Below are 22,179 nucleotides of genomic sequence, written 5' to 3' on the forward strand. Positions count from 1 at the left end.
AGGAGGGAGAGGAGCGCTGCGCGTGCGCCCTGCGGGGGGAGGGGGGGGAGGGGGGGAGGCGGGGGCGGGGCCGGTGCTAACGGCCCGCGCGGCTCGAAGCGGCTCGGAGCGGCTGAGGGGAGCTCGCAGACGGACGGGCAGACACACGGACACACGTCCTCTGGGGATCTCCTGTCGCCCGCGGGTACGTTTTCCTTACCTCAGGAGAAGGTAATCTCTTTATAGAATCTCTTCATAGATCTCTTTATAGAAGAGATCGGAATTAATTTTCAAAAATCGTCGCGACAGGCGGCGAGCTGCGGCGGGCGGGTGGCACGGGCATCTCCCAGCCGTTCGTCAGCGGCGGCGGGGCTGTGCCCGGGCTCCTTCTGTCACGCCTGTCTGTCACCGTGCTGCCCGCAGCAGCTCGTCCACAGGTTTCCTCAGTAGAAATGCACGAAGCTGCTCCTACTTCATGAGTAGGTACAGGACATTTTTTCTTTAATAGGGCCATAAGTTAAACATTGCGTTTGTACAGAGTGATGTTTATCTAGTGCTAGTGAATGTAAGAAGACGTGGTGTGTGAAATGTGTGTTTACATTTGGAAATATTTTTTTTCTTTTCTCTTTTAAATTTTAAATTTTTAAATTATCTTTAAAACTATAAAATATATTTGCAAGTAGTATTCACATACATTTAATGGTGTTTTAATATCTTAGCCAAGTGTGGTATCAATGGAGTGTACTGTGTGGACTCGTTCTGAAAGTGCTGATGAAGAACTGGTTGCAAATGTACAGTCGTTACGAGATCAGCTGAGGAGAACTGAAAAAAGTCTACAAAGTCTAGGGGAAGAGCTTTCCAGGTATCAATGTGTTTGGGAATGAGAGTGGCCTGTCACTTGTAGTGTAAATCTGTTTTACTGAGTGTAGCAGATTACTGCAAGTAGTTACTTTAGTGCTTTGCTCTTGAGTACTCTTTATGAGCAACTTGAAAATAATAACGAAAAGTGGGGTAACAACTTCTTACTCTCCCCCTTGGCACTAGTACAAGTGAATATTCTGACAACTGCTTTGATGAAACTGCAGACCTTACCCTGGAGGACCTTGTTCAGCCTAATTGCAACTATCAGTGCTCTTCCAACTGCAAGAAGATTGCTGGTAGAACATCTCGCCAGGATTTTCAAAGAAAATCTGAAGTAAATATTGCACTTGATAAGTTTTTTTACTGCTTTTGTTTGTTTTATGTTCTATGTTTATGAAATTTTCTTGCTCTTAGAACTTCCATACACTTTATCCTTGGGTAGCTGTATCACAGAGCACTCTTTAAACATAATATGATATACATATATTTGTTCTGCAGAGATTCCAGTGGTGTATATATTGCTGATATATGCACATATATGTAGAGATAAAAATATATTTTTTTTAATGTCTAGTCTGAATTGACACCTATAACTTATGATAAATCTGTGGAAGAAAATGAACGTCTTAGGGAGAAGATGAATGATCTTCATGAGCAAAATGCATCTGTGGCTTCTCAGAACCGCTACCTAAAGAATAGAACTGAAGCAATGAACTTGGAATTGATGCAGTTAAAAACAAGAGTATGTATCTTTAAATGTATTTGCTTTCAAAAACAAACAAACAAAAACACTAGGGACCATGACTTCTAATGTGTTTTTTTGTTGTTGTTTTGTTTATTGTATTCAACTTTAATATTTAAAGTTTGTTTAAATCTTCTATACATTTTTTTAATAGTCACAGTACTGTTTAGTACAGTTCAGCAATAATTTTGGAACAGAATTGTTTGGAATCTATTTCTCCATGAACAGAACATCTATTAATTTTATCTATTCATGTTCCAAAATTTAATCTTAAAACCAATAAGTCATAGAATGCAAGTAAGTTGGAATGACAAATTGTTATACAAGGAGATAAATCAAGGGGGGGAAAAGCCTTTCCTGCTCTTCACTTTGTAAATCTTAGTTTGCTAATAAAGAGATAGAAGAATAAGTTATATAAGAGAATAGTTCAATGATGTATTTAGTACTGTACGTTTGTGTGACTGTATTTTTCTGAGCTATATTAATGTGAGTAATAATGCATAGTAGTCATTTGTCTAGGAAATGAAAAATAACGTCTTGGGTTTGAATCGTATTGCTATTTTGAAAAAGTGAAGATGAATTAGAAGGAATTATTGTAGTTAATCAATACTGATTTAATATACGCTTTGTATATATACTTTTTAGGGCAATTGTTATTCTTTGTTTATATGTAACACTGATAAAATGTAGCTATGCTTAATTCTTTTTGTTTGACAATTGCTATTTCCAAGGCAGTGCAAATAAGTAGATAAGCAAAATATTTGTCTGTCTGGCCTGGAAAGAACAAGTAGAGGAACATAAACCTTTGGGGAAAAAGACAGAGACAAGATCAACATGTAAGGAAATCACTCTCTGCTAGACAGCATATCAAGCTGGAATGGTGCTAGGGGCCTGGAAGGATACTAAAAGAGCAGAAAGTTGGAGGTCAGTTTGTGTGATATGAACAAGCATCTTCTACTGCAAAGTGAAGAGCACTGTGTCATTCAGTAGGCAGATAGTTTGCAGGCGTCTCATCTAAAGGTATATACGCAAGCACTAATGAAGCCTTAAATATGTTTGTATTTCAGATTTTTTATCTTGAATCAACTTTAGGTACACGTTTAGTCAGCATTCCTAAGTTAGAAGAACGGATTGTAAATCTGGAAGCAGAAGTTTCAGCTCAAGATAAAATTCTAAGGTAATGCACTTTGTAATGCTATTGTGGTCTGCTTTCTAGTTGCATCTGTTTTTTTTAGGATCACATAATTACTGTTTCATTGTGGGTCATGTAATGTAGGGCTTGAAGCTTTCATTTTTAGAGCAATGTATATGAGGAGGGAGGTGTTCTATTTTGTGCATACATCCTATATGGAGAATGCACATCAAGAAAGGGAAAAACATAGTAAAGGGAAAAGAAACCAGTTCACAGTCTACACTGAACATGAATGCACTTATAACTGAATAGAGTGATTGTATGCTACGTGACTGTACAACTTCTATAATAAACAAGCATCCATATTTTCAAATGTGACTGTGTACCATGTAGCACAAAGGATTCTTTCTTTATGACTATATTAATCAACACAAATGACCAAATAAAGCTAATGTAATCAATGTCCAGAGGATGTCTTGTCAGTTTATCTTAAAACCTCATGCTATATAATATTCATATAATGCCTCAAAAGTCCATTTTCACAAAAACATTTTCACAAAACGAGTAAAAATAGTTACCTTACCTTAGTGTTGTTTACCATGTATATGTGCTGGCCAGTCACATATTTCTAGAAAAATAGCGATTTCTGTGTTCAGATGACACAACCCCAGTCATCTAGGTCATTGGCAGCTGTGACACCTGATGCCTACTGATGTGTTTGAACATCACTCCAGACATAATGCTGGGGAGTCTTATGGTCCATCTGGAAGCTGTGGGTTGTTCCAAACCTAGTTTTGAGAGTTGCAGTATGTTTGACTAGCTCTTGTCAAACAGCATGTGCAGAAAAGTTTCCACTCCTTGCCTTCCTCATTTTTTTAAAAGGTTTCTTTATGAAAAAACTCCCGTTTTTAAATCACTCTTTGTTTGTTTGCCAGAGTTGCAGAAGATAAACTAGAGCAAAGCCAGAAAACAATAATGGAAAGAGAAAGCATGTTGCACAGATATAAAAAGGACTATAAAAATCTGAAAATGGAGTTAATTGAACAAAGCAAGCAAGGAAAAAGGTGACTAAGTGATTTTAATAAACTAAATATAAAATAGTAATGCTTAAGTGTTTATTCCTTTTGGCAGATGTTTAATTTATGGAATCAAATTATTTCTATGCTTTAGCAATATTACTTTAAAAGAGAAAAGGGGAAATTGGCCTTTCTTTAAAGGCTGTTTTAAGTAAGCTTTTTTTGTCTTGAAGCTTGCTGGTAGTTGCAAGCTGATCCATTACACTAAAATGTAATTTAGCTGTTTATCCAGTTTATCATATGTTTTTTTTCCCTTCACAATAGATGTTCTTTAGTGCTGAAATTCGTCCAGAATGTATTTTTCCTGAATTATTTTCGGTTCTGTCTTGCAAGAATCTACATCATATGCTTTTTGTGTTTCAAGTATATGATGTTGTGATGAACAGAACTAGTTAACAGTACTCAGTGCTGTGTTTTGGGGGTAGGTGTGGGGAAAACAATAGAAATGCAAGTTATCTGAGAGAATCATAAAATGGTTTGGGTTGGAAGGGACCTTAAAGATCACCCAGTTCCAACCCCCCTGCTATGGGCAGGGACATCTTTCACTAGATCAGGCTGTTTTTTATGTTATCTTTAATTTTATCTATATGTATGGTACAATTGAAAAGGGCACTATGAAAGCAGGAAAAATAGTGAAACAGTTGGCAGTGGGGGGTGCTTCTTTGAATGCTTGTTTACCTGATACCACCCCAGTCTGTTTCCTTCACTTATTGATGTCATCTCTCTAGTATCCCCAGAATAATTTATCCTTTGATCAGTTCCTATCAGACCTGGCAAGGGGACAGGAGGATTATTTAAATAGCAAGTGCTTTTTGAACAGCATCAGAAAAGTTTATTTTTAGGTTCATAGTATTATTGGAATTTATTTACCATGCAAAAATCACATTTAAAATGTATTCATGCCTTGTGACACTTTTTATCTAGGGGCTTGGGAATTTTGAAGGAGAAAGGAGACTACCTGAAGTTGTTAATTTGGTTGTTTCTTCTGTTTCCTATAACTGGAGGAAGGAGTTAACTAATCACTGATATTCTCTCTTTTTTTTTTTTTAATTTGTATGCTGCTTTGCAGAACAGAACAGCAAAGAAATGAAGCTTTGTTGAATGCTGAAGAGCTGACAAGAGTTTTCAAAAAGTATAACGAGAAAATAATTGAAAAATTAGAAAAAGTGGGTTTCTTTTCTTTACATGTTTTTGCTACTCTTAGTATTTTCCTTCTTTTAGTATGCTGGGCAGCAAACAGCTATGGGTTCGCTGGTGGATCAGTTGTTTCTGCTTGTTGGTGACCAAGTCCTAAGAGAGGTGGGATGGGATAAGCAACTGTCGGTGGTGATAACGCCAGTTTATCCAGTTTTAAACTTTGTACAGTGTTGTTCTTATTCATCCCTGAAGTCCCTGAGGTATCCTAACAACGCCGCTATTTCTTGTCTCTTGCCTGCAGCTGGGAATCTTGTATTTTTAAAGGTTTACAATCCTTTTTAAAGAATTGTTTTGACTCCATCTTTATAATCTGTCCAATGAAATGCATGCTAGAGAACAGCTGAGATAAAAAAAAAATTCATATCCCACAGTTCTAATGGTCAAAATGTTTCCTGAATTTCAGAAGGAGAAATTATACAGGCTTCAGACTGTTGTCTTATGGGGAATTTTGATTTGATTTTCTTTCCTTTTGGAAGGAGATTGCCAACCTCAAATGTGCCGTAAAATATTAAAACAAAATGACGTTACATTTTCCCAAATGATGGGGTGGGGGGAGGTGAGGGAATGTTTTCTGCTATTCTCGTTTTACTCACAACAGAATTATCTATATGCTTAACATGGGGGGTGCGTGGAGAGAATGAACAGCATAGTGTTTATAGTGTTTTTCTTAAAATACAATAACAAAAAAAAACACCCCACCTCTCGACCTTCAAAACTAGACTATTGCTACACAGTAATGAAAACTTACTTTTTAAGGTTCAAGCTGAAAAAGAAGCCTTGGAAAAATATTTAATGAATTGTGAAAAAGAAAAAGAGAAGTTGAATGAAAATTGTATCAGTTACAGGAAGGATCTCGACTTCCTAGAAGAGCAATTAAGGTAACACAGGCTTTTAAAAAATTCTGTACAGTTATTTTACTGTTACAGTTATTTGGGAAGAAATTTCATGTTCAACTGTCACCGGTAAACTGCTTCTCAATTTGTACAGTTCAAACCAGATCAGGACCAGCATCCGTGAACACTTAAGGTTTCTCTGTTGTATTGTTGATATTGATCCTAATACTAGACACATTTAAAAAAAATATTAGCATACACCTACAGATTTTTAAACGCTCTTCTGTAACAGATCCCACACGCTGCCACACATTCACAGTTACAAACAAACAACACTTCTACAGCTTTCTGGGAGCATGGGTTGCCCTGCTCACCCACAGTTTCTGTGGGAGGTGTGGGTGTTCTGTTCTTTTTTTGTAGTATACCTGTTCTGCTGCCTACAGTCTGCTAATATACATGCTGGTGAAAAAGCACCCTAAGAGTTCACCTGCGCTGTGAGGTGTGAGTGCCTACTTGTTGCACACCATCTTGTCAGTCCCTAGCTAGAATGAAGGCTTTTCTCAGCATCCAATGGGGAGGTTGCACTCAGGTCTGAAGGGAGGCTTTAATGCTGGCTGCAGCTTCTGTTGGTGTCCAGACAGGTTTGACTGCTGTTTTTTTCCCACTCCAAGCTCCTTTCCCACTGTTACGAACTTTTGTGCTTCCTATACGTTTCTTTTCAAGCTGAATCCATCTTTGTTTCCAAATCTTTTGGTAATTCTCTAATTAGTTTAAATATAGTAAGTTGTTTTACTCTTTTTAGCATTATTAGGTTTAGACAAACACTTCCTCAGACAGTTTTGGGTATCCCTTTCGCTCACGCTATCCACACTCATTCCTGTCTTAACAATTGTTCTTTAGGCCACGTTGCCAATGGCGGATGGTGTGAGCACCCTCATGCCAGCTTGAGCCTGTTGAATAGCTTTCTGTTGCTGATGAGGACCTTTCCTGTAGACTGCCTTTTTTTTCCTGTTAATTTGTGCTGATTTTGGCACTCATCAAGACCTTTGAGCTAATTCAGTTTGCTAAACCAACAGGTAACTTAAAAAAAGTGAGTAATTTATGATGGGCTAAAAATACTATCTCACTGTACATTTGGATATGAAGATAGAGAAGAAATAGTACTCCTTGCGTTTACTTGTAACAGAGTACTAGATTAGCTCAGTCTTAGTATATTACCTTCATCCTCTGTCTTAGATACAGTTATACAGTTATTTTATCCCATTCTTAAATTTCCTTGGCTTCAGCACAGTTAAAGCTACCTTGATCTATTTCCTACCAATGACTCCCATGACATTGCTTGAAACTTTAAGTTGCTTGAGAAAGAGAGAGAGTTTATTCTCTACTTTAGTTTGCTGACAGCAGTTTGTATTGTGGTTCTTACGAAGAGTGAAAGCTTAATAAAACAGTGACAACTTTTTGTCCCTTGTGTGGTGCTCATTCTAGATCTTGAAAGGGAAGAAATTACTAAAGCAATATTTGTTGTGTTCTTCTGGTACTTTTAATAAAGAAAATCTTAATCTATATCTTTGTATTGAGCTATCCCTTTTGAACAGATGTACTTTTTTTTTTTTTTAGGAAATTAAGGAAAGAGAATCATAGCACAAAAGAGGAAATTAAGACTCTAGAAGCAAAGAACGCTGAAATGGTATCAGTGCTGAGTCAGTCTAATCAGAAGATTCTTGAGCTTGAAAGTGAACTTAGTGAAAAAGAAACAATACTTAAGGAGAAAAATGCTCTCATTAGTGAAAACACAAAGCTGAAAGCGCTTACTGCACAGCAACATAACCGCTTGAAATTATGCCATCAAGAAATTGAGGATTCAAGGGAAGAGGTCAATGTGCTAGAAACCATTATTTCCCAGTTATCTTTAAGTACATCTGAAGAGGTACAGTAACTGATGCATCATTCTAGTTTGTGTTTTGCGTCTTAAATAATTGTAACTGACGTTGCATAGAAATTCTGTGAAGTTACTGAGAAATAATCTGAGTGTAATATTGTTTTCAAGATGCATGGAGAAATGTTATCTTTGTTTAAATATTTTATTTTTGTCTTCTGATTCAAGAACAATGAATAGATGCTTTGGAGTTGATTAATTGGCAAGCATGTAAAATTACATTTTCTTTCCCTCTGTCCTATGTATTTATTCTTCAGATGAAGGTGTATTCTCCAAAATACGATATCGTGTTATGTGATGCTGAGATTCTTCTCAGCTGAACAGTATGACATTTCCCAAATGGCAGACACATTGTGGCACACAGCCACAGTCTGAGATAACCTTGAAAATGGAGAAATTAGAACAGGAGAGATGTTTTAGGAACTTATTTTTCTTGGAAAGAGAAGGGACACCTTCCATGACTGCAAATGAACTTTTGTTTTACCACAATGAACCCTGGCTTGTGAGCCCAAATCTTGCACTGGTCAAGTTTATGACTAAACCGAATGTGTTTGGGAGTGTTGTTTAAAAAACAAAACAAATAAAAAAAAGTTGCGAACTGACGGGGGTTGCTGTGGAGGAACTGCTTTGGAAGCTGGACAGGACTAGAGAGAAACATGCAAGGTCAGGAGTACAGATTGCATCAGATCTCTTTATTTTTGAAATATAAATGTGAATAGCTATAATGAAAACAAAATCAAAAGTATTCTTTCTGTATGGCCAAAGTGACTCCTGCCCAAGAGAATGTAGTAATTTTGTATAAAATGTGATGCTTTGGGCTGTTGTGACCATAGACATTTATTTGGATGATCCTCAAAAGTTGTTTCATGATCTTATTTGGAAAATGTATTTTCATTTTCTGGAAAAATGAGGGATTATTCTGGTAATTCAATGGAATATTCAGAAGCCCTCTAACCTGAGGGTGAAAAAATGGTATTAAATGCAATCGCTGAAATCTGAAAGGAAGTAAAATGTGGAAAGTTCAAAAAGTAGAATTTCTGATAGTATGTCCATGTATCTAATTTTTCATGGTAAAAACACTTGTGGTTCTATGCCTGTACAGAGATATATAAAGGAACGAGGGCCTTAATGCCTATAATTTCCTCCAACATGAGATGAACCTGCAGTGCTCCGCAAGCACTTAGGAGAATAATTTTAAAGATCAAGTTACCCAAACTTTTGATATCTTGGCACGTCTTAAAATTATATACTAGTATCATATATGAATTAGTCATACTGTTAGGCAATAAAAAGTCAATTTCGCGTTGATTTTATTTTTCCTTTAACTTTTAGTTTAAATGGCACCACTTGAAACATGAGCTATCCTGTTCATCTACAAAAGAGACTGCCTCTGAATCTTGTGAATCACGTAAACCTTTGATTGCAGACTTAAGGTATAACTTCCCGGTTATTGAATTATGACAAGAGGCAGGTATTTAGGTGGTACTAGAACTAGCCTGTACAAATAATATTAAATAATTATCTCTTTCTTTATAATAGCATTGAACTGGCAATGAAGGAAGCAGAAATTCGAAAGCCTCACTCTGACTTAACTGTCCATAATATTGAACATCTTTTGGATGATAATGAAAGACAAGAAAAGAGCAGGTTATGTGGCCTGGAAACAGAGCCTGTCAAATTGATTAGAGATCAAGGAGGTAAGCTTGCAAAAAAGCTGCACAGTTTTGTTTGATTAATTCACAGAACAGAGGAAGTGTTGGTTTTTTTTTTTTTTTTGGTGGGGTTCAAATTGGTTTTAGTGTGTGTGTATAATACATCTTTTAGCTAACAGATGTGCTTGTGTTGAATGGGGAGCATTTGTCACTTAGGAGTTCTGGAAATTGTCACGTTCTCTAGGCCCAATATTCTTTTTATAGCTAGTTAAGTTACTTGTGCAGCAATATGCAAGCTACAAATTGTGTTGAAATGGAACCACATTTTTTTTTCTTTTTGCAGGTTATGCTAGTTAGTACCTCCTTTTTTTTTTTTTTTTGATTCTTTTGTTTGCGTCCTGTTGTTACAGAATTTCTGCAATGGCCTCTGCAATTACTGTTAGGATTGCTCCGTGAAATGACTTCAGAACACCCACATAATGATGTGTGTGGGGGGGTAGGGGGAAGGTGGTGTTCTTTTTTGTTTTTGTTCTCCTGTGAGTTGCAGCTAACAATAATTAAGTTACAGAGAAAAATTAAACAGTCTTGTCTGTGTTGGTTTAATATTCTGTCATTAAATTGTTTCTCCACTTTGGACTGTATGATTACCTGTGTGAGTGCTGCTTTGTATGTTCTCTTATAAAAATAATCTCAAATTATTTTTTCTACTTTGAGAGAGGAAGAAGTGTCAACAGTTGGAACTTATCAGTAAACAATTTGAAAAGGAGAGGCAAAGATTCAAGAAAGAGATAGAAGAATTATGTATTAAACTGACAAAAATTGATGATGAGAATTCTTTTTTGAAGACCAGCATGGCTCAGAGCGCCAGTCAGTTTCAAATCATACAAGAAGAGCTATTGGAAAAGGCTTCAAAAACTAATAGTTTAGAGCAAGAAGTAAGTTACTAACAGCGCTGAAAAAATGTATCACACTTTGCTTAGTTCAGTCATCAGAGACAGTTAAGACAATCATTATGGAAAAACTGCAGTTGTCATCTTAATTTGAAAGTTTGGCATATTTAGAGAGAAATTGGAAATAAACTTACGAGTAAGTGGGAAAACTTTGACAGAAGCCTCAATTTGTCTTTGTCAGAAATATCTAGTTTTAAAACTGATGTTCTTAGTGGGCTAGCTTGATTTATTATGTGGAAAATGTGCATGGTCTTGTTGCTTTGGAATGGCTGAATTAATGTGGAATATTAAGAAGGTAACTGTTCTTTCAACATCTAAGTATTTTTCCTCATTAAATTGCAATACAGTTGCCAGAGATTAACATCAGGAAAGAAATCAACCTTCAGCTAGCTCTTCTCTGAATAAATGTTAATATTTACATTCTGGTGCTAATGCATTCGTTCCAGCATAATTTGATTTTGTGATATTTCCTAATAATGACCATAAATATTATAAATTTGTGGTAACTAATTACAGTGTGTGGCACTAAATTATCACAGATAGGATGCATTAAATTGTCCTGAATTCTTCTCTGTGATGAATAAAGATTAATAGAGCTTACAGAAATAAATACATTATTCATAAAAATTATTAATGAATACAAGTAGCTACTACAGAATTGGCAATAAGAAAGCATATAATATACTTGAATAAACCAGAAATGGTTGTCTTCACCTCTGTTTTTTTTTTCCATATTTAATTCCAGATAGTAAAGAAATCTTCTCAACTTTCGGCACTTGAGAAACAATTGGAAGAAAAGGCTGTTGCTTATTCTGCTGCTGCAGCAAGAATACGGTGTTGGAACAGGAACTTATGGTAAGATGTTCATGGTGAGAAACAATGTCTGTGTAAAATGACGTAAATGAAGATCAAAGTTTAAATTAAAGTGTTATTATTCCATGTATTCAATGTGGATAGACTTCCGGGTCTGCTAGGCAATCTGCATGGTTTTTAGATGGCATAGTTTAAAAAGAAAAAAAAAACTTTAAATAAAACATGGTTTTTTCCTTGCTTTTGAGTATGGTAAGTTGTTAATGGACATGATACTGTTTCCTTTTGATAACATACATAATGAAAATCTAGCCCTGTTAAAATGAACTGCAGCACTACCATTTGTTTTGGTGAGATCATCATTTCATCCATACTATTAAAAAAAAAGCATTGAGCTTGTTCTCTAAATTTCTTTTTAATACCTGCTTAATAAAATTACTTGAATGTGAACCTGTGAATAAAAATGTCTTGTAGATGTTAACTTTTGAAGAAGGTGATCTAAAACTTGGAGCACTGTGTCTTCAAGTTCTGGTATTGTTATATAAATATTTTTAGTTTTGGGGAGGAATCAAAAGTTGCTAGCAAAGAAAAGAATTTGTGTTCCTTTTCAATGGAAACATATTTTAAGAGATTGCATCTGTCCATTTTTTTTTTCCTATCAGATGTTCCTTCCTCCACTGGCTGGTAGTTGGTTGACCTTAGCAGGCACCCCATCTCTGTATAGTGGCTGCAGTGGCATGCTACACCTTTATTATAGGTGTGACGTCCTTTCAGAGGAGACATACTTTGTATAACTTTAGCATTTTCTGTGGTGTTTGTAAAATCTGGGAACTTGATCATCGAATAACAACTAATATCAGAGCTAGCTATTTTTATTAAGTCCTTCTTGCTGTTGCCATTTTCCAGGGAAAAAATAGCCGCATTCGTGAGTTGGAAACAACTGTCAGTGAAGAACATGAGCAAATAACTTCTGCTTTTGAAAAAGCAAAATTGGTTCATCTTGAGCAGCACAGAGAGATGGAGAAGCAGATAGAACTAGTAAGATTTTCTTTGTGTGCTAGTATGTATGCATGATAGATGTGACAACTTATTTCCTATGTTAATTTCTTCATTTTTTTCAGTAGTTCTGAGACAGACACAATTAAAAATGTATATTATCTTATTCCTACGTTTCCTGATTTTTAGTTAATTGTATGTCTAATGCTACACAATCTCATGACTTCTGTCTGAGACATAAATATCTTTTCTGCTCAATTGAACAGAAATGCAGGCTTAAGAATACTGTGGGTCTTTGCTCCAAACACTTAGTACAAAAAGAAAAAGTAGAATTGCAGCTTCTAAGAGTACTCTTGCTTGCTGAACCTCTGCCAACCTTATGAGCATCTGTATTCAGGAAGAACTGTCAGTGGGATTTTTCATTCTTTGTAGAGGAATTCGGTTGCTCTATGTCATTATAAATATAACCTTGGCTATTTCTAGCTGTTAAAGAAACTTTTTACCTTTTAGTAAAGAATGTATGAGTGTCTTAGTGCTTTGGCTGACAACAGGCAATTATATTCTTATTCTCTTGTTTCTCCTGTTGCTTTAAACTAACAAGGAATGGGGATTTCTTGTTATATTTAATATTGTGCAACACTGTCGATGGCAGAAATCTAGTTACTTCTCATTCTTAGTGGTGGGTGAATAAAATTGAATTACATATTTAGATGTATAAGTTTTCTGAAAAAGCTTGTTAAAGTAGTAAACCATTAACTACTTATGGACAGCTTCAGACACAGCTAGACAAGAAACATCAACAACTTGTACAACAAGAAAAGACAATATCTGTTTTGCAACAAGATGTTATACATAAGCAGCATCACATTGAATCATTGGATGAGCTACTGATAGAGAGCAGAGAGGTAAGGTTGGCTTTTGACTTTCTTTAAATACAAATCAAGCAAGTGGCTAATAATGAAAAGGACATCCATGGACACGTGGAAAAACTGGAGAAAATGAAAGATAATGTCTTTGCTTCCTTCTTAATTTTAGTTTGAGTCATTGATTGAATCTAGTGTACTCCCCATACTACTCTAAAGTGTGTGAACTTTCACGACCCCTTGTTGTTTACCATCTCAGCAGTCTGTTTATACCTCTGGTTTGCCCCTTGGGCTTCTTGCTTTAATTAAGGAAAAGAGGTCTGGATAAAGAACTACTGCATTTATTCTGGACTAGATGGAAAAACAAGAATGTTCTACTATGGCAATCCACGTTCCTTTTAATAATTCCTTTTGCTGCAGAATATGAAGGGACACTTTGTAGGAACCAAATTCTCTTTGAAGTATGATATACACAAATACAGTATGCAAGCTGTATACATACATGTACAATGATCTATTTTTTCCCCTGATTCCTAGTATGAGTTCTTAGTAGCTATACTTTTATCACTGCCACTATATTTACTTTTTTTTTTGTTTTGGAAAAAAATGCTTAAGCAGGAAATGAAAAAACAAAACATCAAGAAAGATGAGGGACTGAAGATACTGCAGAGTCGGTTAACTGAACAAACAATCAAAGTTAGTAAACTCTCTGTAATTTTCGTTTAATAGTTTTAAAGTTTGCAATAGTGATGTCTTCTTTTCTTATCCTCTGTGGACAAACTATGTTGAGGCTGTTTTTACAGAAATATCTCGCACAAATATTTCAGAAATTGTTAGACTGAAGTATTCCCACTACTTTTATTTTTTTTTAATAAAAGCTATGCTGAAGTCTGCCATAAGAGATTATGCAATGCATAATTGCCTTATTAAATTACTGTAGTTACAAATAGGGCAGATTTGTACTTGTACTTTGAAAGCAAGAGGTTGCCTAACAAAGGTAATATTTCATACGTTTTTGCTCTAGGTATAGTTTAGACATATGATATCATAATATTGGTCATCTATTAAAACAAAAAACAAAACCATCTGTACTTCTTAGTGTTTGCTTGGTATTTTCCATGCAATAATTGCAACGGTTTTACTAGACATTATCATGTGGTGACTTAACACAGTCAGGTTTCAGGCAGTATTAGATCTTCAGGATACTACCAGGAGAAGATACTTGTGACATAGCTGGTAGCATGTTCTCTGAATTTGTGTTGGATCAGTTTTCTTTTTTGAGTGTCTTTCTAGTATTTGGGTTGTTTTCCAGAGACTTAAAATTAGGACCCCTGATCTCTTACATTTCTGAATGTTATTTCAGTTCTTTGAAGCTTATAATCTTTCACGTCTGTTTTAACGCTCTTAGATTAAAATATCTTTGCATAAGATGTCTGAAAAGCTATATATTTTCAACATTTTTGGACTACTAGCTAGTTAACAAAAAATAGCTAATTTGAAGTAATTTTTACATTCAACTAGGTGAAACAACTAGAGTCAGCACTAGATATATGTAAGGAAGAACTTGCACTGTATTTGAGTCAATTGGAAGAAAATAAGGAGATGTTTGAAAATCAGCTCAAAAAGAAGTCTGAAGAGGTAATAATTTATTTTAGTGGTTCTTCCGTATTGCAGAGGAAGCTGTTGTTCTGATGTGTTTAATATAAAAGCTTGTGAAATACGAAACAAAGCCTTTGCAGCATGAATCGTGGTGAGGAATTTAGCTGGGGACAAATACTGTACATTTTGTGAGGGTAAAGGAGAAAAGCATAACTAAGAAATGTTGGATAAAACTAGGAAAAAGGAATACCAATAGAAATGAGTTGTTTAAAGAAGTAACAGAATCAGGATTAAAGAAATCATTGTCATAAAGAATGGAGAGCATGTTATTGCAATATAAAGTTACATGTCCATAGTTGATTTGTGTCACAAGTATCTCAATGGGGAAGAAGTCCTGGGGATAAGAAAACTTCTACTTCAAGCCACTGAGTTTTTATCATGCTTCTCACTGTTACATGAAAAAATGTAATAAAAATGCATTAAAAATGTTTTACTGTAATGGAAAGTAAATGTATTTTCAGGTTTTTTATTTACAAAAGGAAATAAAACTGAAAGGTCATGATCTTCAGGACACAAGTGAACAAAATATTCTTCTGCAACAAACCTTGCATCATCAGCAGCAAATGTTGCAGCAAGAAACTATTAGAAATGGGGAACTGGAAGATAATCAAATTAAGCTTGAAAAACAGGTACAGTACCACGAAAAGAGTCTGTGTAAGGACAGTTGTTTAAATTCTTTTATATGCATTTTTGTAACAACTTTAGAATCTGAATGTTTATCTGATAACTGAGGTGATAGTTGTTAATTTAGATATATCTAAAATAAAGGAATTACAGTTTGTTTTGTATTAAAGCAAGCTCTTTGCTATCAAAAACTCTTGTATTTTTGTGGCTAAGTACTTGGAGAATCAAGCCCTAGACTTCAGTTAAGGTGAGGTGTATTGAAATTCAAAAGTTGAACCTCGTTACACTTACTCAAAAACATTTGTCTTCCAGATGTGACTGCAGTTGTAGTCTTAAACTATATACAATTTTAGACTATAGAGATACCTGTTGTATTAAAAGTGTGTGAATTACAAGACAAGGATGTATTTTTCTTTGTTACATAGTTTAAAAGTAATATATGTATATTTAAATACATTTTTAAATAGGTATCTACTTTGGAACAAGAACTTCAGAAACAGAAAGCGCGTGCAGAAGATGAGTTGAGAAAGGTAGAACAGAAGCTTTGTCTAGCTTCTCAGGAAGCAGATTTAAACAGAATGAAGGTAGATGAACTTAACAGCATAATCAGGTAGGTTTAGAATAACTGGGAGGAATATTCTGCATATAGATGTAACAGTGTTTGCTCTGAAATGGTATTCAGCTATGTAATTACACCGTTCAGTCTCTGGGTAATAGATGGGAATTTAGAAAGTTTCTAACTAGCAGAGGCATGAGGTTCTGGAACAGACTTCAAATGGAATTAATATGTGTACAGGCAACCTATTTAGTCTGCATAATACAATACAATTCAATTCATAATACAATTCAATTCATAAATATATCAAATTGTTTGTACTTTGAGGAGGGCTTGGTAGTCTTTAAGAATGTCTTCTTGTTGAAAGAAAAACCTACTTTACATGACTTCTTGTTGTTCCTATGAATGTCACAGTTACTCACATAATTGATGGGAATAATGATAATTCTACTTCTGTAAGATCTTCTTTTCCTAACAAACTTCCTTTAACTTTATTGCTTCAACTGAACTTGACAGGATCTGCTGTGTATTTGTGGCCGATCTGCTAACAGAATTCCACTAGATTCAATGATATTATTCACTATTCATGAAAGCATCTGTCTTTTCAGAGCATGTAAGGATGTAGATTTGCTGCTTTTGTTATTACAAGGTTCATTTTGTTCTGGCTGCATCTTTTATTTAGGCAAATTAAGTTGGAGATGGATCAGTACAAGAATGAACTTACTGTTATGGAAAAAGAAGTAGTACAATTAAAACGAGATGCTGAAGACAAAGCAATGCAAATAAATCAATTGGATGTCACTTTGAAAGAAGCACAATCAGAGCTCAATGAAAAGACAAATGAGGGTAATTCAGCTATTTTGTTTTCCAGGCTTCCTTTAATCACGCTGTTTCTCTGTGTATTAGGTTTGATATTTTCCCTTTTTATTATTAAGTACAAGCAAGTCAGAATATGATAGTTTTGAGGGTTTTCCATAGTCATATTTTTAAATTTGTCGGTAATTCTGTAGTTAAAGATAAACAAACAAGCCACTGACTTATTTTCAAGGGGTTTCTGCGAATTCTCTTTTTTGTGGGTATACCTTTACCCTATGTGAAATGACTAAGCAGATTTGCCTCTGTAAACTGGCAATGCAGATCCTTAATATGGTAATCAAACAAGACACACAAATTTAACAAAGTTGTAATGCCATTCATGAAAATTCATCTAATTTAAAAGAAAAAAAAAACACAAGAGCTTGTGGAAATAAACTTTCTAACCACTCCTCTTCCATTTATTTTTACCATTCTTTTAAACTGGAGGCTTACTAGCAATTCTGTTAGCATTTTTTTGTAGCAGTGTATATTTATTTACTATATTGTCTCTCTCTTTTCTCATTGGCAAAATGTTTTAGATGCATACTCAAATTTCAAGTCTATTATAGATTGTGAACTGAATAGAAAACAGTGAAGACTTAAGTGTCATGAATGGGTGGTTGTATAATTTCATTGTCTTTCTAGATTTTCCTAAAAATAGTGATACTGAAAATCGGTTACAGCTACCAGTGCTAATAGACAGTGGTGTTCATAAAGAGCCTGACTTACTGATGATTCAACACTTTGATTTGATTTGTTTTCTGTGTGTGTCTGTAAAACAGTGAATGATTTAGAAGATAAGCTGCTTCAAAGTGAGACTTGCCACAGGGAAGCGTTACAGAAAATAGTAGAACTAGAATCTGCATTACAGAATGCCAATGAAGAATTAAAAATCACTTTAACACAAGTTCAGGAATTGCAAGAAGCATTACAGAACGCACAGTCCTTTCTAGAAGAGAAACATGTTGCTGTCATGAATCTAACAGCTGAGCTCAGGTAAGCTGCTATCGTTTCTATCATGAAAACTCAGTTACATTATTGTTTGCTTAGGAATAGCACGTAGTTTGGATGGTCTTTTTAAAATCTTTTTAGCAGCTGTCTGTAATCGTTAGGTGGTTTGTGGCTGTAGGATAACATGGTGCAGTAGCTTCTCAGCTCACTCGTAATTTCTAAGTGGTGCTGAGTTCTTTTTTGCAAACTGTTTTAAAATCTGTTTAGATTTTTTTTTGAATCCCAGATCTGTGGAAATGATAGTAAGAGGTATAAATTTCTTTTATAGGGAAATTTTCAATTTTACATTCTGACCATAAATTAGTGATACCTTTATTTACTATTTTTTTTCAACAATATGTTGTCCTGATAACCAGTTAAATACATTGAATAATGTAGTTATTGGGAGATCTCCACAAGGAAACTATCACAATTACTCTATTTGGGTTTGTCTTTCCAATCAGTAGATTCACACTTTAAAGTAACCTGGCTTTAAGCAATAGATGTGATGTTTTTCCAGCTGAAATTCAATTGCTTGAAGCTAAGCAATTGAATGTGCATTAAGCAGTTAAACGTATGTGAATTTCAGGTATTGCAAGGGAGAAATTGAAGACAAAAAGCAAGAACTGCTCGACATGGACCAAGCACTGAAAGAAAGGAATTGGGAACTGAAACAAAGAGCAGCTCAGGTTAGATCGTTTTTAAGTATGTTACTGACAGCTGTTCCTGTTATGTAGTATTAAGATACTTTATGAAAAATATACTAGATTTAATTGTGTTAACATATCATTCCAAACTGTACTGCTAAGCTAGCCATAGTATTGACTATAAAACTTGCTGTATCTTCCTGAAGCCTTATGGCAACAGGAAAGATCAGGTTGTGCTCCCCTAAAGGGGCACAAACTATTATTTTCGTAGAACAGAAGCCTCATGTAAACCCATCCCATAATTCTTTTAGTAATAAAGTTGCAGGACAACTGTTGACATATTGATTTTTGATAAAAGGGAGGAAAGATCTGCACTGAAGTGTGCCTTGAGATGATAGATTCCTTTCCTGGTTTTCACTGGATCATATTTAATTAGATCTAAAGCAATCTCTAAATATAAAACAGCATATTTACTGTGAAGAAATTTCTGTATCTCACATGAAATATTTTCAGTCTTTTGATTTGGCTTCAGCATTTGGTACTCCTTGTGGAAAAGCTATTATTTTGTCACTTACAATTAGCCTGTAGCCTTCTAATTGCTACTTCCTGCAAGAATTAACAGCTTGTGTATCCAAGAATATTTGAGGTGCAAAAAAATACATCTGTAGAAGGAACTGAGACTGTAACGAGGTCAGATCTTCCAGTATATTCTTGTCACAGCACCCTGTGAGCTGCTCTGGGAGTTCACCAAAGCGACAGAATTAATTTATGTATCTTGCTTTGGCAAAAATTGGCACTTTCTAACATGATGGACAAGTATAATGAACTACTAATTAAATTCAGATTAAACTGAATTAAATTAAACTTGGTTTGTATTCTGTGTATCTGATGACCAAATGTGTTCTGTTAGGGACTTTTTTTTTCCCCCAATTTTCCACTTTGCTCTTTGTGTTTTGCCCCTGGTTTTCAAATGAGGTAGCTAGGGTGCATTTTTATTTTGACTGCTTGGAAGAATATTTCTGAGACTACAAGAGTTTAGTTTAATTCCTTTTGCTATCATATTTTGTAATGTTGCTGCTTAAATTCTGCATAGTAGTTCAAAATAATGTCTCCTTTTTTCCTGTTTTATATCTAGATTACACAGTTGGATATGACAGTTCGTGAGCATAGGGGAGAAATGGAACAACAAATAATTCAATTAGAGAGCAATTTAGAGAAATCTGAGTTAGAAGTTAAGGAATGCTATAAACAGGTAATTCTTGCTTTAAAACACAGTTTCCCTAACAAAGGGCAAAAGATTATATAAGAATGTCTGGTTCTGGAACACAAAAGCTGGCCAGGTTTAACCTGGAAGAGAATACTGGTGCTGTATTGTAGGGAAGGAAAGAATACCTTAATATACTAGCAAAACTATTTTATTTGACAATTAAAACTATTACAGGGATATGACAGTGCAAAAATGAAAATGTGTCTTTCTACTTAATATGATAATTCCCAAACCGCTCTTCTAATATAGGAAAACATTAGCAAAATAAAATCAAAAATTAGCAAGGGATCCCAAAGTCAGTATTAATATTGGCAGTGTTTGTAAGGTTTTCTTAATTGTTCTGATTTCATTAAAATAAATGGCCTGATATTATTGCATTTTCTGTTCAGATTGAGAGCTTAGAGAACAAACTCCAGCATTCTAAAGATGAGCTTTGTGAAAAGGAGTTTGAAATACTCCAAAGAGATCAAGAAATAAATCAGCTGAAGAAGAAAATTGAAAGAAAGCAACAGAGCCTAGAAGCTCTTGAGAAGGTGAAATGCTCCTTGGATTTCAATCCCCTTCCCTTAGTAACTGTTACTGACAACGTACTGCACAATTTTTAGTACTTAGGCCCATGTGATTGTTTAATAAATGATGCAAGTAAAACAGCCTTCTCCCTAAAGATAGTGCTTGCAAATACTGTGGAGTTATCTACTTAAATTCTTAAGTAGAGTTCATTTAAAACAAATTGTCAAATTTTTAACGCCATTACTGTAACTGCCTAGAAAGAACTGTACGGTGTCTCTTTAGAATAAGTGTCATTACTTCTCCCCATATAATTGTATTGTATATCCTGATTTTTGCTGGATCTTAATGCCCTAAAATTAAACCAGTTTAATGATTTAGAAGTTAGAAATTTATTGGCAGACTCTTGTCTGTTTTGTGAAGAAATTAAAATATTGATCATCTTCAGTAATCTGATGCTTTGGCTATGGAGATGGTCTTCCTTGAAATTAAATAAACAATTGATCATTGTTCATCCTAATATCTAATCTAAATCTACCTTGTTTTAGTTTAAAGTCATTACTCCTTGTCCTATCACTACATCCCCTGACAAAGAGTCCTTCCCCAGCTTTCCTGCATGCCCCCTTTAGGCACTGGAAAGCCACTATACGGTCTCTGCAGAGCCTTCTCTTCTCTAGGCTGAACAATCCCAGCTCTCTCAGCCTGTCCCCATAGAAGAGGTGCTCATCTTGGTGTGGCCCTCCTCTGGACTCATTCTGTATCAATGATACTGTGTGATGAGAGCTTCTTGTGTCTTAAATATTTAGATGTAGAGCTTAGTGATATGGTTTAGTGGAGGACTTGTTAGTGTTAGGTCAGAGGTTGGACTCTGTGATCTTGGAGGTCTCTTCCAACCTAGATGATTCTGTGATTCTGTGAAATATTTATCTTGTGGAAATAATTGCATCAGAGGAGTACTGAGAGCTAGTGTGCTCTTAGGAGCTAGAAGAGTGGTGGTTTTCTTTTTTGTACAGTGAGTTGAAGCATACAGTGAAATAGAAAATAGCTAACTTTATGAATTATACAAATACTTGTGTTCAGACATATATGAGATGCTAATGAATAGGTGTTAAAATAAGCTTTTTATGAATGTGTTAATGTATATAAATCAACAAGTTTTGTTACGTCTTCCTTTTAAATATCTGTGTTGGCTGTTATGAGATGACACAGAACTTAGATGACAGATCTGCAGTCTTTTAGAGTCTATTATATTTATAGAGTCTATATATTTATATTATTTTTATATTTATACAAATGTTATGGTTTTGGGACTTGGTGTTTGATGGGAGTTTGGCTTGGTGGTATTTTTTCTTTCCTTGCTGCTGTTTTTTCCCCTTTTGAAAGAAAAGAATGAATACAGAATGTTTTGGGATTTTTTATTTGTTTGTTTTTTCTTTTGAGATCTGTTGTTGTTTACCTGTTACAGACAGTGAAAAAACAGGGGAATTGCATTGGAGACCAGTACAAAGAAGCATTAGATTTGGGTCAGCAATTGAAGCTAGAACGAGAACAGCTGCAGCACACTCACTCAGAATTGGTGGAGACTCGTCAAATGTTAGTTCAGGCCCAAAGAGAAGCAGACAGGCTCTCGCATGAATTGGAAGAACTAAACCATCTGTCCCAAGAAAAAGGTGACTGAATGTTTCAACATTTCAACTCAGAATATACATTCAGTAGTAGTAGAATTAGGTATTAAAATTATTTTTTTTTTTTGGAAAGGATGCATTTGTTTAGGGCTTAAAGTTTGTAATATGCATATTGTAGTTCTGTTTTGAACTCCCACTCTGTGGGAGTGTCCAAATTCTGTTTTCCCTTGCATTTCACAGTAATTAGTAGCTTCCTTCTTTTCAGTTCTGAAAAGAGAAAATTTCATTTTTTTTTCTAGGTAATAATGGACAAAAGAAATGCCCAGATTTAAAAATGAAATCGCTGCCAGTGTTTTTTGTTATTACTTACCAGAGTTAACCAAGCTTTTCACCAAGAAGTGGTATTTCCTTTGGTATAGGGA

The 22,179-nt window shown here is 35.1% G+C and overlaps 1 protein-coding gene across 1 annotated transcript; it reads left to right on the plus strand.

The window, feature by feature from the left end:
* Window positions 1-77: 77 nt before the first annotated feature.
* On the plus strand, window positions 78-21,810 carry CCDC18 (coiled-coil domain containing 18). The gene is given in 26 exon segments (XM_035538114.2): window positions 78-210; window positions 699-841; window positions 1,024-1,174; window positions 1,415-1,582; window positions 2,650-2,759; window positions 3,650-3,778; window positions 4,860-4,956; window positions 5,744-5,865; window positions 7,438-7,747; window positions 9,089-9,189; window positions 9,296-9,453; window positions 10,123-10,343; window positions 11,104-11,179; window positions 11,182-11,213; window positions 12,075-12,206; window positions 12,935-13,069; window positions 13,646-13,723; window positions 14,549-14,665; window positions 15,148-15,315; window positions 15,778-15,920; window positions 16,549-16,712; window positions 17,504-17,717; window positions 18,301-18,400; window positions 19,494-19,610; window positions 20,015-20,158; window positions 21,598-21,810. Coding segments are annotated over 25 exon segments (3,528 nt in total). The 5' UTR covers window positions 78-210; window positions 699-713.
* The last annotated feature ends 369 nt before the right edge of the window (window positions 21,811-22,179 follow it).

This window comes from Cygnus atratus, chromosome 8 (assembly GCF_013377495.2).
Source record: "Cygnus atratus isolate AKBS03 ecotype Queensland, Australia chromosome 8, CAtr_DNAZoo_HiC_assembly, whole genome shotgun sequence".
In the NCBI taxonomy this organism is placed as follows: domain Eukaryota; kingdom Metazoa; phylum Chordata; class Aves; order Anseriformes; family Anatidae; genus Cygnus; species Cygnus atratus.